Source organism: Chrysemys picta, chromosome 12 (assembly GCF_011386835.1).
Source record: "Chrysemys picta bellii isolate R12L10 chromosome 12, ASM1138683v2, whole genome shotgun sequence".
Lineage (NCBI taxonomy): Eukaryota > Metazoa > Chordata > Testudines > Emydidae > Chrysemys > Chrysemys picta.
In genome coordinates, this window is record NC_088802.1 from 5,899,575 (window position 1) to 5,915,805 (window position 16,231).

General features: G+C 52.3%; 2 protein-coding genes across 8 annotated transcripts in view; one reads left to right on the forward strand and one right to left on the reverse strand.

Moving 5' to 3' along the window:
* The window catches only part of LOC101939426 (C-type lectin domain family 2 member B-like), a 32,080-nt gene extending 28,305 nt beyond the window's left edge, over nucleotides 1–3,775 (forward strand). For all 6 annotated transcript variants that reach the window (XM_065563159.1, XM_065563162.1, XM_005312531.5 and 3 more), the window contains one exon: nucleotides 340–3,775. In XM_065563159.1, coding sequence (XP_065419231.1) covers nucleotides 340–478 — 139 coding nt within the window. In that variant the 3' untranslated portion in view covers nucleotides 479–3,775. The remainder of the gene's footprint in view (nucleotides 1–339) is intronic.
* LOC135974702 (killer cell lectin-like receptor subfamily F member 1) lies at nucleotides 2,878–16,129 on the reverse strand. Of its 2 annotated transcripts, XM_065563157.1 has the most exons (6): nucleotides 15,456–16,129; nucleotides 12,281–12,379; nucleotides 10,390–10,482; nucleotides 8,773–8,927; nucleotides 7,001–7,113; nucleotides 2,878–4,193 (listed from the first exon to the last, which is right to left on the reverse strand). In XM_065563157.1, exons 1-6 carry the CDS (start codon nucleotides 15,538–15,540, stop codon nucleotides 4,070–4,072), a joined length of 669 nt encoding a protein of 222 aa, XP_065419229.1. In that variant the 5' UTR covers nucleotides 15,541–16,129; the 3' UTR covers nucleotides 2,878–4,069. The 2 variants fall into 2 exon arrangements, with proteins under 2 accessions (XP_065419229.1, XP_065419230.1); XM_065563158.1 differs by lacking the exon at nucleotides 12,281–12,379.
* Nucleotides 16,130–16,231: the final 102 nt, after the last annotated feature.

Consider the following 16,231-nt stretch of genomic DNA (forward strand, 5'->3'; position numbering starts at 1 on the left):
CATGCTGAGTCAATGCCAAGTGCCAAATGGCTGCTGGTGAAGAATCTGGCAGGACAATCACTGAGGTTGCAGTGGTGCTGCAGAAATAACCATGCTTGTAACCCAGCTATGTTAAGAGAGTTAGGTGTCTTGCATTGCCAGTGTGGAGAGAAGACCGTTCCTTAATCCTACAGGAGATCAACCTTTTAGTCTCTTCTTCCCCACCCCTCTTGCCAGGAAGAGTTTGAGTGGAATTATTGGTGCAGGAAGCAGGCGACCCCGAGGGGTTTCACTGGATGGGCCCGTGTGACGGGGCACATGCCCGGCCCGACTCTTATCGCCAGGGTGTCTCTGTCGCAGGTTTACGGTACGGGGAGAAGGCGACTGCGCGTACCTGAGCGATGACTTTGCCACTTCGTCGTGGTGCTCCACGAAGCGCTACTGGCTCTGCAGCACACCTGACGGGATGCGACGGGAGGATGCGATGCCGGGGGACTGAAGGGCGAAGGTTGGGAAAACGCCTCAGGGCCCAGCTGCATGACGCTCCAAACATCGCTCGATAAGATCCTCACTAGAGTTTGACAGATTTTTGTTGTTGTAAATAAGCCTCTTTTCTAACCTGCTCTTTATTGTGGGCCCTGGATAGCCCTCTTTGTCCTGGTTGTTTTAAGTATAGACCAGGTCTTAGTTAAACTCACTCCTGAATGCTGTAGTTAGGCCGACGTAACCCCCAGTGTAGACGCAGCTAAGTTGACCTAGCTACCGTCACTGGGAAGGCGGTGTTCCTACAGTGATGGGGGAAACCACCTTCCCCCCACTGTAGGATGTGTCTGCTCTGGGGTTATGCCAACGTAGTCTGCTGCCATGTCCCCTTACTATAGACATGGATTAAAACCCCTTCCCAGCTTCCCCTGCTGTTGTCTGTCAGGGTGCGTCTACACTGCAATGGGGGTACGTGATTACAGCAATGAAGGTGCAGTAGCACTGGGCTAGTCGCCCAGGTTCCAGCCTGTGCGGCTGCAGCATCATTGCTCCAGTACTAGCTAGATTAAAATTAGCATGTGTATGTTGTAGATCTGCATGAATGGCCACCAAACCCTGTGATTGCAATGTGGACATACCCTCAGCTCTGCTGTGCCGGCTGAGCAGGAAGGCAGCACTGCTTGAAGACGGATTGAGACCACAGGCACCGACTCCGTGGGTGCTTGGGGGCTGGAGCACCCACGGGGAAAAATTAGCGGGTGCTCCGCACCCACCAGCAGCCAAGTTCCCCCCCGCCCAAGCACACCGCGTCCCCCCTCCTCCCCCTCTCTCCCAGCACTTCCCACCCGCTGCCTAACAGCTGTTTGGCGGCACTTAGGGCTTTCCGGGAGGGAGGGGGAGGAGCGGGGACGCGGCGCACTCAGGGGAGGAGGCGAAGAGGCAGGGGCGGGAACTTTGGGGGAGGAGTGGAATGGGGGGTGGGGCGAGGGCGGGGCAGGGGCGGGGACAGGGAGGGTCGAGCACCCACCGGGCAGAGGGGAAGTCGGCGCCTATGATTCAGACAATCTTAAACAGCAATAGGCTAAGAAAATCCACAGAGGCAGCCTCACACAACATCCTCCCGAAGGAAGGAAGCTGCGGCAAGAGACAAGCAGCTAGGCTGTGGGTTTTCTTCGACTGTTGCAGAACCAGGCTGTGTTCGCTCATGCTGTCTCCCAACCCTGAGCAACAAAGTTGTGAGTTAAGGCTAAATGGGACCGGGATCCGAACTCCCCAATGGGCCTTTTGTTGAGGCTTCTAGCGATGTCTCCTGCATGGACTGTGTTGTGTTGTCTCCTAGATCAAAATGTGGTAGCTGCATCTTTGACTGAGTCTCCGTTGTGGAGCCAAGAAGGTAATTAAGGAGGGCCAGAAATGAGGCGCAGGTTCAAATGGAAATCGAAATGTCTGTATGTTTGAGAGTGTTAAGGCCTTGCTGGGCTTATTGAGACTGGAAAGGGAAGGCCAAGCATGCGTGAAAGCCAGAAGTTGATAACTAGCTAGGTGTGCTAGCAGAAAAGTTACAGAGGCGCTGGCGCCCTGTGAAGAAGCTGTGGAGCTGCCCAGGAGAGGGGTTTACTTTGTGAGACGGCATCGGGTTGTGTACTCTGTACTAGCAATGGGGAATTGTGAGTTGCTGTCACCATTACATCCCACCCACAAGAATTTGCTTACAAACTCCTAGGCAGAGCGGATGCCTTTTAATCTCACTGAGTTATCTTTCAAGGCGAGTTCGAGGCAGAGAAGCTGAGGTATGTAGAACCCTTTCAATTGCATTTGACTTTCCCCATGATCAAGTTTTTAATCAGTGAGCAAAACAAACTGCAAAATCTGATTCAGGGTAAGCGAGTTGGTTTCCTGACTTTGCTATAGAAACTTAGATAAGGACAAAGATCAATGTGTGTGCAAAACTCTTAAGACTTAAGAGTCTTTAGATGCTTTAAGGTTCATTTGCAAATGTTGTTTAAGAGTTTAATTCCCCTGGGACTCACTTGCCAGCTAAGTTACAAGTACTTTTGTGGAGGACAAGATGCGTATTTTCCCCTTGTTTGATATGGCTGGGTATTTTCTAGCTGAATCATCTGTCCAAACCATGGCGCTGAATCTAAATAATTGAAATGTATAAAGTCTCACAACTAACAAAAAATTAATCGTGTGATGCCAAGGAGTGTTCACTGTTCACCTATTTAATTATTTGTTGTTTACTTCTTTTGTTTTATAAAGTTTGCTATGACTTTGTCAGTCCTATAAGCTAACAGTAAAAAAACCACAACCTTGTATTTTTTTCCTTCTGTTTTAATTTGCTCATAATCATAGAGTTTAAGGCTAGAAGGAACCTCTTGTTTTATCAGTTTCTTCCCTCATTCTAACTTGGAGACAACTGGAAATTTTCTAATGAAAAGTTTGTCAGAAAACAGGATTTAGTTGAACATTAACTTTTTTTTTTTTCCAGAAATTTCATTTTCAATGACTTCATATTTTAGTTTTCTGAAGGTTTTTTTTCCAATATAATTTCAGGGGGGAAACCCCAGCGGTTTTCAGAATTTTGTAAATCTTTTGAAATTGTGCTGGTTTTTTGTTTCATCTCTCCACTTTCTGGCTGCCTTCCAATTTTTGCCAGGTGGAAAACAGTAAGAGCATTTCTGAAAGTAATACCTTGTGTTAAATGAACATTTAAAAGTGAAAGTGTTCCTTTAAAAAAAAAAAAAAACGACCCTCCTACAAATCCTTTCTCACTCACTGTCTCCAAAGTGGAAGAAATTGGGAACAAGTAAAAACATGTGAGCGGGGAAAGAAGTTTTGCCCTTAAATTGTTTCATTAGAATGTTTAAAAATGTTTGGGATTTTTTTTTCCTGTTGAAACTTTTGCAGGACAAAATGCTGCTTTTCCAGCTAGTTCTAGTCTGTGGTGTTGTTGATTTTCCTTTTATGTATTGGTTTATTTTTATTTTTTTCCCTGGCCCAGCGCCATCTGATGGGCCGGAGTAGACATTGCAATGTCTAGGTTTGCTGCAGAGCATCCTAATCTTCTGCTGTGTAGTTAGAGCGGAGACCAGCGCTGGGAGAAAGGTGAGTCAGAAGCAAATTGTATTTGAGACTAGCTGGGTGACTCCTCCACACTATCCCAGTGGGAAACAGCCACTGCAAAGATTGAAAGGGGGAGGAGCTAATATACTAATCAGTGGTACAAACTCAATACAGGGATTATTGTATAGATTTAATGTATCTAACTCTGATTACTTGCACTTGTAATTAAAATTATTAATCAATACTCTGAGGCTGTGTTCGTGAAGCTCTGTCCTCTTACAGCCGTGGCCTGCGAAGTGCAGCTCTGTGTGTGTTCCCTTCCTATGTGCGTTTGCATGCAGACAAGTTCATTCTGTGCTTAAACGTGCCCCTGGGGGGCGCTCTTTCTCTTGTGTATTTCGAAAGCGTCCCAGCACTGACAGAGCAGAGGGTGGCGTTTTCCCAGGCCCAGCAACGGCCCTCCACCTTTGAGAGCTTTACCCAAAGCCTGAACCTTAGGCATGTGTGTCCCTTAATCAAATAGGGGATCCATTAATGCCATTTATATCAGGACAGCTTCTCTCTGGCAAATCCATTTAAAGGTACCACTGCAGATTTCACCACGAATCTGATTCTCCTTCCACACCCCACAGCTGTTTCCAGTGTCAGGGGCCGATAGTGAGACCCTGCAGAAAAACAAAGAAAGTCACCAGTGGAGTCTAGATCTATCCCCTAGCTCGGGGGGGCCAACCTGAGCCTGAGAAGCAGCCAAAATTTACCAATGTACATTGCCAAAGAGCCACAGTAATACGTCAGCAGCCCCCCATCAGCTCCCCTGCCTCTCTCCCAGCGCCTCCCGCCCACCAGCAGCCCCACCAATCAGCATCTCCCCCTCCCTCCCCTGCACCTCCCAATCAGCTGTTTCGTGGCGTGCAGGAGGCTCGGGGAGGGGGGGGGAGAAGTGAGGGCATGGCAGGCTCAGGGGAGGGGGTGGGAAGGGATGGAGTGGGGGCAGGGCCTGTGGCAGAGCCAGGGGTTGAGCCGTGAGTCGGTGCCTATACAAGGAGCCGCATATTAACTTCTGAAGAGCCGCATGTAGCTCCGGAGCCACAGGTTGGCCACCCCTGATTTTTTTTTCCCCCTGCTGGGTTCAGATTCCTCACTGAGCGTGAAAGGAGCTGGTAGAAGAATGAGAGAGAAACAAGCCACCTGTGATGGGGATTAATCGTGTTGCTTAGGGTACCATACGTCCGGATTTTCCCGGACATGTCCGGATTTTGGGGCCTCAAATCCCCGTCCGGGGGGAAATCCCAAAAAGCTGGACATGTCCGGGAAAATAGGGAGGGAGGGGCTGGGGCAGTGGGTGCGTGGCCAGGGGCCGGCGCGGTGCTCAGCCAGGGCCCGGGGTGCGGGCACTTGGTCAGAGGCCGGGGCCGGTGCAGTGCTCGGTGGGGGCCGTCCCGGGCGCTCGGCCGGGGGCCAGGGGCTGGCGCGAGCACTCGGCCGGGGGTCGGGCCGGGGCCGGGGGTGTGGTGCTCGGTTGGGGCCGGGGCCGGTGCGGGCACTCGGCCGGGGGTGCGGGCACTTGGGCGGGGGCCAGCCCCCCAGGGCCTGAGCCAGGCGGGAGACGCTGGGGCCAGAGCCTCTTGGCCTGGGCCGGCAGGCCGGCCGGCCACCAGAGGGAGCCACTAGGCCAGGGGGGCCGGACTGGGCCGCGCTGCACCCAGCCCCAGCTTCAGGCTTCCCGCGAACATTTGATTCGCAGGAAGCAGGGGAGGGGGAGGAGCAGGGGGCGGAGCGTTCAGGGGAGGGGGCAGAGTTGGGGCGGGGCTGAGGGCGGGGAAGGGGGCAGGGTCAGGGCCGCATGGAGTGTCCTCCTTTTTAAAAATTAAAATATGGTAACCCTAGTGTTGCTTCATGCACGGCAGGAACGTGCAGAGACACTGTGGGGAAAAGGGTGGCTGCAAGCGTAACCCAGGCCTGCTGGGGGTTGTGTTCTGTCCCCCTCTAGTGGCCTAGAGGTTAATGGGTCTGCTACAGCCTCGCTTTTAGCTCATGCAGCAGAGCAGGGGGCTAGTCAGTTATTTTTTGCCAAGGTCCAAATTTTTCCCACCACAATAACAACAATGAGTAAATAAAAAGATTTTGCCGTCTGTTCAAAAGCACCTGGAGGTCCAGCTTTGGCCCGCAGTCCGCCCATAGCCTCGCCCTGCAGTAGATTCTCATGCACTAAGCTTCAGAGGTCCCAGGTTCAATCCCGCTCTGTCACCGTTACGCAAGAGCCTCATCAGACTAGAATCTCAGTGGACGGGGATCTCTGCAAAACTGCCAGGAGGGTGGGAGAAGGCGGCCATGGCTACTGACTTATTTACCCCCCGCACTCTGCTCGGCTCAAACACACACACCCAGAGTTAATCTCTCCTCCACAGCTTTGTTCCCTCTAGCTGTCATTGGCTCCCCGAGTCCACCAGATGAATTATAAACTGTGTACTTGGCTTCTGTATAGTGTCTCCCATCAGCCAAACTGTGCCTCGCTTAACAGAGCCTCAAACTTTCTCTGCTTTTTTTTTTTTTTTTTTTTTGGGTTGATTGCAAGAGTTTTTCGCTCTTTAAGCAGGGAGCGTGAGGGAGAATTACTATCACTGTAATGCCTGGGAGCCAGGATCCCATTGTACGAGCGCTATACGTTAGTTACTAGGTGTATTACAGGAGCACCTCTGAGCATTGGTGCCAACTTTCTCCTGGCGCCAGTGGGTGCTCGCGCCCTTCCGAGCCCTGCCCTGACTCCACCCCTGCCACTCACCCTCCTGCCCTGCTCCGCCCCCATTCCAACCCCTTCCCCAAATCCCCACCCCGGCCCCGCCTCTTCCCCTGAGCGAGCTATGTTCCCACTCTTCCCTCCCACTGCTTGTTACACTACGAAACAGCTGTTTCGCGGCGGCAAGTGCTGGGAGGAGAAGTGGGGACGGCGTTCGGGGGGGGGGGGGGGGCGGAAGTGAGCTGGGGCCGGGGGTGGGGAGCCTAGCTGCTGGTAGGTGCAGAGCACCCACCAATTTTTCCCTGTGGATGCTCCCAGTTCTGGAGCACCCATGGAGTTGGCGCCTATATCTATGAGCTCCAGTCTGGGAGCAAGACCTCAGTGTGCTAGGAGCTGTACAAACACAGAATAAAAAGATAGCCCTTCCCAAAGAGCTTCCAACCTAAGTATAAGAACAGATGGAGACACACTGTGGAGTACAAAGGAACAATGAGATGAGGGTCAGTGGACGACATTGCAGGGTGCATGGAGTAAGACCACCGTTAGAGCTGGAGATGCTGCAATCACTCTTTTCATGGCTCACCTTGAAAATACGGCTCTTAATATGTGAAGCCTGGGGTGAAAGTGACCTTCGAGTGCCAGCCCAGCAGAGCTTTGCATTTGGCCCCACAAACAGCCAGAGTGATCAAGTTACAAGGTGATTGCAGACTTAAATTCAAAACAGGAAATACTCACCCTGTTTGATTTAACAGGGAACCATCCACCCACGTCCAGTTTCCCTTGGAGGTTGTCAGGTGCAGTCCAATCCAAACTGGGTATTTCCCCTCTGTGATGGTTTTTATGAATTCCTGTAAAGTGTAGGCCAGGCATACCAATAAATGTAACTGCCCGTAATTCACTATGGTCCAGAGCCTTGAAAGAATTTAGGCTCCTTCAGTTGATTTGAAATAAATGGATATGGGGCAGGGGTGGGCAAACTTTTTGGCCCGAGGGCCACATCTAGGTATGGAAATTATATGGTGGGCCACGAATGCTCACAAAATTGGGGGTTGGGGTGTGGGCGGGGACTCGGTGGGTGTGCGGGCTCTGGGGTGGGGTTGAGGATGAGGGGTTTGGGGTGCAGGAGGATGCTCCGGGCTGGGACCGAGGGGTTCGGAGGACGGGAGGGGGATCAGGGCTGGGGCAGGGGCGTTGGGGCACGAGAGGGGGTCAGGGGTTCAGGCTCCGGGCGGCGCTTACCTCAAGCAGCACCCAGAAGCAGCGGCATGTCCCCTCCTCCGGCTCCTCTGCGGAGGCGCGGCCAGGCAGCTCTCCGCACTGCCCCATCCGCAGGCACTGCCCCTGCAGCTCCCATTGGCCATGGTTCCTGGCCAATGGGAGCTGCGGGGACTGCGCTTGGGGTGGGGGCAGTGTGCAGAGCCCCCTGGCTGCCCCTATGCCTAGGAGCCAGAGAGGGGACATGCTGCTTCCAGGAGCCGCGTGGAGCAGGGCAAGCCCCCCGACCCTGCTCCCTGGCAGGAGCTCGAGGGCCGGATTAAAACAGCTGGAAGACCGAATGCGGCCCTCGGGCCTTAATTTGCCCACCCCGATATATGGAGTCAAAATGACCTTCAAGGATTCAACCTGAAGTTTTGAAGTTCTGTGCCCAAAAGAAAGCAGAGTTTGTGATGTGCAGGACCCTAGATTCTGGAGCTATGTAGATATATTTTGTAATGAGTGAATAGACACAGTTGGGGCACTGAATTTTAGCTGTTAAACTCTTCCAACTACACCCCTGTGACATTTGGAGTGGGACTTTTGTAAACAGTACATGCACAAAGGGATTTACATCTCTGCATGCACCTTTGTGGATGTGGGCCTTCGTTTACGCTCAGGATTATCAGAAAATGGGCAGTGGGATTTCACTGTTTTCAAGTGCGCCGTACGGTATCTTAAGCCCACCGCTGGTTTCCCGGGCGATTGTTTTTACAGTCCCTCCTCCGCCCTTATCTTCTGCAATGGAATGATTCTAGGGTCTCCTGTGGGTGTTTCCATCCTCCAGAGAACTCTTCTCCCACTGGGGGAACCAGCGAGTCTAACGTTACAGCCCAGCCCTTGGGCTGATGGAGCTGCCAACGTGACTCCAGAATAACCGATGACCATAACGTGAGTGACTCAAGTGAGGTGATCGCCTATCCAGTCCAGGGGTTAGGACACTCACTATGACTCAGGACACCTGGGTTCTATTCCCTGTTCTCCCACAGACTCACTGAGTGATTTGGGGGCAAGTCTCTCGGTGCCTCAGTTTCCCCAGATGTACAATGGGGAAACCGAGGCACAAAGGGAATTGGCCTTCTGTCTATCAGGGCTGATACTGCCCCATCTCACGGGGTGTTGAGATTAAAGAGTGGGAGGTGGCCAGATACTACAGCCGGGGGAGGGGTGGGGGTTAGAAGAGCACTGCGTATTGATTGGTCAAGCTCGACATCTCTCCAGCTGAAGTTCCCATGCCCTGCTAGTGACTTTACCATCGCACGCTGGTCCTGGATCACGAGCATTCGAGAGCTCTTCGCTGAGCAGTCCTCACGACTCTCGTTCCAGGTTTTGCTCTCTTTAGAAAGCCAGTAGCACTTGTCCCCATGCAGCAGCCAGTTCAGGGGACAGAGTCTGCACCCGGGGGGCCCTGGAAGGGGAAATGGAAAGAGAGAAATTTACCAAGACTAAAGACTCAGGAAACTGTGCAAATGGTTTTGAAGCCTCCCGGCTAAATATGGTAACCAGGGACTTTTCTCTCACGTAGAATTTCATCTGCTGAGAGAAAAGCCAGAATTGGAAGAGCTGGGGGGTTGCGGGTCCAGATAGAGGGGCACCAGCGGAGCTGTGGGATGGGGGGACCCCAGGGTTGGGCTCGCAGAGGCTGTGAGTCAGGAGTGAAGGGTGCTGGCTGAGCCGTGGGGCGAGGAGAGCCCAGGGCTGGGACAGCTGGAGGCTGTGGGTCGGGACTGAGGGGCACCGGCAGATCTTGGTGGGGGAAAAAGGGTGACAGGGACCCAGATGCGAATTAAGATCTCCTGGGGCCCTTGGCCAGAGCAAGTGGGGAGGCCCTGGCGCCAGAACTGTGGCCCTGCCCCACCCCTTCCGTCTATGGTCCCACCTCTGTCCCGCCCTCATCCCACCCCTTCTGCCTGCAGCTCCACCCACAGCCCCACCCCTACCCCTTCCTCCACGCCCCTGCCCCCATTCCATGCCTGGCCCCGACTTGTTCCTCCCGTTCCCTGTGGCCCCACCCCATTCTGTCCTGCCCCTGCTTGCTCCCTTTTGCCCCTTCCCCCCACTGCGGGGCTGTGACCAGAGAAGCTCTGTACCCCAATTCCTCCAGCCCTAGGGCCACGGCAGGAGGGGTGGGGGAGATTTTTCTGTGGCCCCCAAATTGGCTGGAGCCCCTGGGCATGGGTCCCCTGGGCCTGTGCGGTAATCCACCACTGCAGGGCCCCGCCCCACCCCGACACCTCCCAGCTGTGTGAACTCCCCCCACCAGAATCCTTTGCTCAGTAAACCCTGCTCAGAACAGTGGGTCAAATGCCCCCAAACTGCCTTCTCCTGGAGTTGGGGGAGGGGAAACAGTCTCAGCCTTCCCTCCCCCATCCTCAGCTGCCTGGACATCTCAACCGCTACAGGAATTGGGGAAGGGGAACCACACCCACCCTGACCTACCCTGCTTCTCTAACCAGTTCCCTTTCCTCCTTCATCGCAGGCAGAGATAAGGGGAAGCCAGCAGCCTGCGTGGGAGGTTCTGCTGGCCTTAGAGATGATTGTGGTCAGGTAGCCTGATCTCCTGTGCAAGGCAGGTTGGAGACCTTCCCCAGACCCAGAACATCTGCTTGAGCTGCAGCACGGGGTGGGGCTGCTCATTTTTCAGACGAGGTTCAGGTGTGCAGGTCTGCAGCGAAGGAGCTCAGAATGGCCCAGATCAGTCGCACCAGCATTAAGGGGAGCTCTCCCGCAGAAACCTTGATGTTGTGGGACCACGCGAGGCTGCTCTCGGCTTGACCCAACCCCCGGATCTGCGAGCAGGACCCGTGATTTGGGTCGCAGGGAGCTCTTCCGCGGACGGAGCCGGGTGGGCGGAGGGGAGTTGCGTTTACCTGCTGAGCTGTTCTGGGGGGAGTCGCACAGACGCCGTCTTAGGTGCGATGCCAATGCGCCGGTCTCTGCTTTACTGCAGGGGCCCTGAAAAACTTCATAGCAGCATCGGTGTGAATGACTTAGGGTTGGAATGGTGAGAACGCGGGTTGTAACAGACCAGGGATCTCAAACGCAAATTACCAGATGGGCCACATGAGGACTAGTATATTGGCCCGAGGGCCGCATCATGCGAAGAGGGATTTTAATAAAAAAACACCTGTAACTATTCCTGCTGTGGTCAGTAACACTGATGATGATCTACACTAACAGTCTATCAACATAGCGGCAGTGGCAGGAACTTTTTAAAGTAATTATTCATACAAAATACGTTGCCACTTTTAACAAACATTCTTCCCAACTACTCACGGCAAAGAATCAGACATGCTGAACTTCATACCTCAGACTGCTCGTCTAGTCCATGAGGCCCCGCCTCTTCCCACCCCTTCCCCGCCCCCATTCCGACCCCTTCCCCAAAGTCCCTGCTCGAACTTCGCCCCCTCCCTGTCCCTATTCCAACCCCTTCCCCAAATCCCGGCCCCGGCCCTGACCCCGCCTCTTCTCCGGCTCCTCCCCTGAGCGCGCCATGTCCCTGCTCCTCCCCTCTCCCGCCTGGAAAGTCCTAAGCACCACCAAACAGCTGTTTGGCGGTGGGAAGCGCTGGGAGGTAGGAGGAGCAGCGGGGACGCGGCTTGCTCAGGAGCGGAGGGGAGATTGGCTGCCGGTGGAGTCGGTACCTATGGCGGGCTGCTGGAAATAACTCCATGGGCTGCGTATTTGAGACCCCTGTAATAGACTATTTGCGAGGGTCTATTGACTGGTAGGGAGTGAGGGGGCAGATATGGGGTAGATAGATGGCTGTGTACGGGGATAGATAGATAGATAGGGAGGGGTGGATGGATAGATAGATGGCTGTGTAGGGGGATGGATAGATAGATAAGGTGGGGGGGTGGATGGGTAGCTAGGTAAGGTGGTGTGGGAGGGAGTGGATGGATAGATAAGGTGGTGTGTTGGGGTGGATAGATAGATGGCTGTGTAGGGGGATGGATAGATAGATAAGGAGGTGTGGGAGGGGTGAATGGATAGATAGATGGCTGTGTAGGGGGATGGATAGATAGATAAGGTGCGGGGGGGGGGGAGGATGGATAGATAGGTAAGGTGGGGGGGGTGGATGGATAGATAAGGTAAGGCAGCGTGTGGGGTGATAGGGTGGTGATAGATTGATAGATAATGGTGGAGGGACAGATAGACAAGGTGGTGTGGGGGGATAGATTGTTAGATAAGGCAGCATCTAGGGCATTGGATAGATAGAGAAGGCAGTGGGGGGGGTAGATAGATAAGGTGGTGGGGGACAGATAAGGCAGTCTGTGTGGGGATTAATAGATGGCTAGATCATTCATTACAAACATTCAGATCCATTCCACATTAGCAAAGGGAAAGTTATTCTGAATGGGTCACTTGAGTGGCATACGTCAATGTTATCTTGTTCATGTGACATGTCCAGACTGGGTGAAGTATCAAGTCATTTCTTAGCAACTGGAACAAAATCCTAAGTCGAGTTCCTACCCCATGGTTATAGGGTTAGCCTGGGATCTGGGAGACTTCCCAGCTCTGCCACAGGATTCCTATGTGACCTTGGTCAAGTCATTTTGTCTCCATATGCCTCAGTTTCCCCATCGGTAGAAGGGGATAATAGCTCTGCCTCACGGAGGATTAATTTGCCAAAGATTGCGTGGTGCTCAGGTATTCGGGTAATGCGGGCCTGAGGTAGAGCGGCACTGTGGAGGGACACGAGAATATTGGATACCTCGCTGTACCCCCAAAAACGTGGCTGGGTGGCCTTGAGCTACTCACCCCAGATGCTCAGGGCCATCATAGCTCCCAGCAGGACGACGTTTGCAGCCCAGCTGACCCTCAGAGCCATCTGATGCCAGCGGGGAAAGAGATGGCATTCTGTAAGAGTGATGGCATGCTGACGAAGCACTCTCTGCTACGGTTAAGTGAGCTAATAATAATTATAAAAGGGGCTGGGGCTTAGTTAGCGCCTGCTGGTTCAGTCGGTCTTAAAAAACCCTCCCAATTGGGGCAGGTCTCTCCGTATTGTGATAACAGAGACCAGTTTGTTAGACAGAAATATACCATTCTTAGGAGCCCCCTGGTGCATCATAGGAGATGTAGTCCAGCTGGGGAGCCCAGCCCATAGAAGAGACTGGGGACACGAAGAAACTAAACTGCCCTGGTGCCACATGGGAGTTGCAAAGAGTTTTATTTTCAGGCATTCTGGTTTTTTAACCAACGAACCGACACACATTTTCTGCAGAAAGCAAATGCTGTTAGCAAACAACAAATTGTCTAGCCGAAAGCCCAATTTTCCATTGCAAATTGATTCCACAGAAAAATGTCAAGCAGTCCTCCCTGTGAATTAGTAGCACACGGGCTTACGCCTCTTACGCCTTCATTGTCTAATATGACTGTGGATGGTCTCACCATCCATCTAAATAATGGATTCATTTGTACTCCTGCTATGATTCATGCCTCAGTATCTACCACCCACATTTTTCCCTGCATTACTAGGCCAGTGTATATTCTTATCATATATACAAGAATGTGTTAAAGCTTGTGACACAGGCCCCAGCTTGCAGCCCTGACTGGTAGCAGTCCAGTCGCTTGTGGAAGAAAGGAAGAAATACACAGGCACCAGTTGGCCTCATTGCGGTCTTCATCCTCTTTGTGCTATCTCAGCCTGTGACCTACATGAGGCTCAGCACAATGCCTAGGGTGTGAAGTGAGATCTCTGTGGGGAAAGGTTACGGAGATGAACGGCAAGATGAACGGCCAGCCGTCACTGAGCTCAATTTGTTGCTGGTTTATTGTGTCAGTTTAGTTTGGTGTCAGCCCTGATGGGAACGCTGGGTGAATACTGTTACCAAAAAAAAGCAACCGTTACTCTCGGATGTATTAGCTGGAGCATTGTAAGCAAGATGTGAGAAGTGATGGTTCTGCTCTACTCAGCACTGATAAGACCTCAGCAGGAGTATCGTGTCCAGTTTTGGGCGTCACGCTTCGGGAAAGATGTGGACAACTTGGAGAAAGTCCAATGGAGAGCAACAAAAATGAGTAAAGAAAACAGGACTACGAGGAAAGATTAAACAAACCCAATTTTTTTTCAGTCTGGAGAAGAGAAGACTAAGTGGGGACATGACAGATTTCACTTACATAAAAGGTTGTTGTAAAGAGGAGGGTGATAAATTGTCCTCTTTAACCACTGAGGATAGGACAAGAAGCAATGGCCTTAAACTGCAGCACGGGAGGTTCAGGTTAGACATCAGGAAAAACTTCCTAGCAGTCAGGGTGGTTAAGCACCAAGAACCTAGGGAGGTGAGGTTGTGGAATCTCCATCATTGGAGGTTTTTGAGGACAGGTCAGACAAACACCTGTCAGGGATGGTCTAGAAAATACTTAGTTCTGCCTCAGTGCAAGGGGCTGGACTAGACGACCTCTTGCGGCCCCTTCCTGGCCTACAGTTCTATGAAAGTCTGAAGTCAGTGGGAGTTCTGCTATTGACTTCAGTGGGGCCAGGATGGCACCGTCGGCTGTGGGGCAGAGTTAAGGCCGTGCAAAGTGAACGCTACTGCACCTGGGGGCAGGGGGAGAGGGGGAGAATGAGAGCTTTAAAGGGCTATGTGCCCCCAAAGTGAGGGACAATGGCTGAACAGGAGCGGATGATTCAATGTCACCTATGGTAGAGCCCTGGTGTGAAATAAGTTTGCCCCCTTGCAGCCTTCAGGTGGGGAGAAGAGGCAATAAGGTGGGGTCGATTTTGCCACCCCAGAGGGGGACGGGAATTCCCCCCCCCTTACAGCAGGGGGTTTAGCTGCTACAGGCAGAGCTGTGTCATAATGCACTGCACTGCACTCAGGAGGTTTGTGGGGCTGACCCAGTGTTTATGTGACGATGCACTTTGAGCATTGGTCACACACAAGAGAGCAGGAGAGTGATTTCTCTCTATCCTATGCAGAATTGAACTCCTCCAGCAGGAGACACTGGACTTATTACCCCTCATCTCCTCTTGCCCCCAACCCCCAGCAGATCTTCTGTGGCTTCCTGACGGAATCTGATCCCAGCTACCCTAGGGCAAATACAGAGTAAAGCAGTTAACTGAGGAGAGTCACTCCAGATTTACAGTGGAGTCACTGAGACCAAAATCCATCCCTGACTCACTCCACTGCCTGCAGTGGGGATCGCTCCAGGTCAATGAAGACCAGACTTCAGCCCTGAATCTATTGATGTCAGTGGGGTCGCTCCAGATTTACACAAGTGTCACCGAGGTCAGAATCCGGCACTGAGAGCTCACTCCGGATTTGCACCGGTCCGAGGTCAGAACCTGGCCTTAATTCTACTTCTGTTAATTATTCAGTATTTGTGTTATAGTCGTTCCCAGGGCCCCCCTTGCACTGAGCGCCGCTGTATGCACACAGTAAAAGCAGAGCACCTAAGATTTTGCAATCTAGTTTAAGAGAAGATGTTACAGGGGAATGAATCAACAAGACCACTCAAGGCTCCCGCTAGAGTAACCGAGAGCTGAATCAATAAAACACCGAGATCCTGGTCCTCCCAGATTCTTCCTGCTAATTACCGCTCATCCTTCCCCAGACGTGCCCACTGCAGCTCTCTCTCTGCTCCTCGATTTGCCCCCATCTGTTCCACAAATCCCAGAGCGAAACCTGTACAATTCCCTTCTTTAACCAAGAATTCGTAGAGGTCCCATCACACAACTCGCCTCTATTCAGATCAGCGTGTAAGACCATAAGCGGCCATGAAGGGTTCTGAGCCACATCACTAGTCAGGGGGTTCTCAGAGCGTGCTCTGTTGTGTTAAAGGATTACAGATCCCAATACAGAGCCATGGGCCAGTGCTTCACATGACACTGAGGAGCCGCAAGATGCCGTCCAATCTCCCTTAAAACTCCCCATGCTGCAGCATGCATTAGAAATACATCGTGAGAACATAGGTGGTAAAATCCACTTACTGAGGTGGTGAGGAGGTTGGGGTCGGCTGGTGAGGGACGAATCTCCACGGATGTTTAAATCAGCATAGACTATTTCCCCAGCCATGGCTGGTTCAACTGGAGGCGAACGCACGCCCAGGGGCTGGGGATCTGAGAAAGGGGCAGCTGCTTCTTTATATGTGAACTGAGGCAGGTGACTCAGCCAACATCAGGAAGTGGTATCAGGCAGAGGCTGCTCAGTGGGTTTTTTTTCCCCTTACTGAAGGCTAATGAAGACACCGACTCCATATTCTGCTCTAGGGTGATTATGTTGCAGAGCCAGAATTTTTGGGGTGAAAGCGTATTATGTTCATGGCCTATCCAGAGACAAATTAGATGAAAAACATAAAATATTCTTGAGGGAAGACTGCAACGTAGCAGGACTTTAATGCTTAAAATTTAAAATGATGACACATAAGAACCCCAAAACAGTGAGAGACAAAACAGGCTGCTCCCTAAGGCAGAGAGGCACAACTCAACCCTACCTTGTTCAAGGTCAGCGCTTTGCAGACTGACTGCTGAGACCCATATTGCAGGCTTCCCTACACAGCACCTTAGCCTGCCAGCAGGACTAGGAACCCCCCTGAAAATTTTAAGTAATAGTGTAACCCACACACCTTCTGTGTGTGTGTTATTCTGTCCCATCTAGTGGCACTGAGACCACTTAAACAGAGAGTTAAAATAAGTCTGCTTAACAGCCAGTTGACTTTTAGCTCAAGCACTAAGCTCCAAAGGTCCCAGGTTCGATCCCGCCCGCC

What these genes read in the sequence shown, in the direction of transcription:
- LOC135974702 (XM_065563157.1), bottom strand. Translation starts at nt 15,540, where the DNA reads ATGGCTGGGGAAATAGTCTATGCTGATTTAAACATCCGTGGAGATTCG. An exon ending in GATGGCCCTGAGCATCTGGG is followed by an intron (nt 10,483 to 12,280) that starts GTGAGTAGCTCA and finishes GCTGCTATGAAG; the next exon opens with TTTTTCAGGGCCCCTGCAGT. An exon ending in TCCAGGACCAGCGTGCGATG is followed by an intron (nt 7,114 to 8,772) that starts GTAAAGTCACTA and finishes TACACTTTACAG; the next exon opens with GAATTCATAAAAACCATCAC.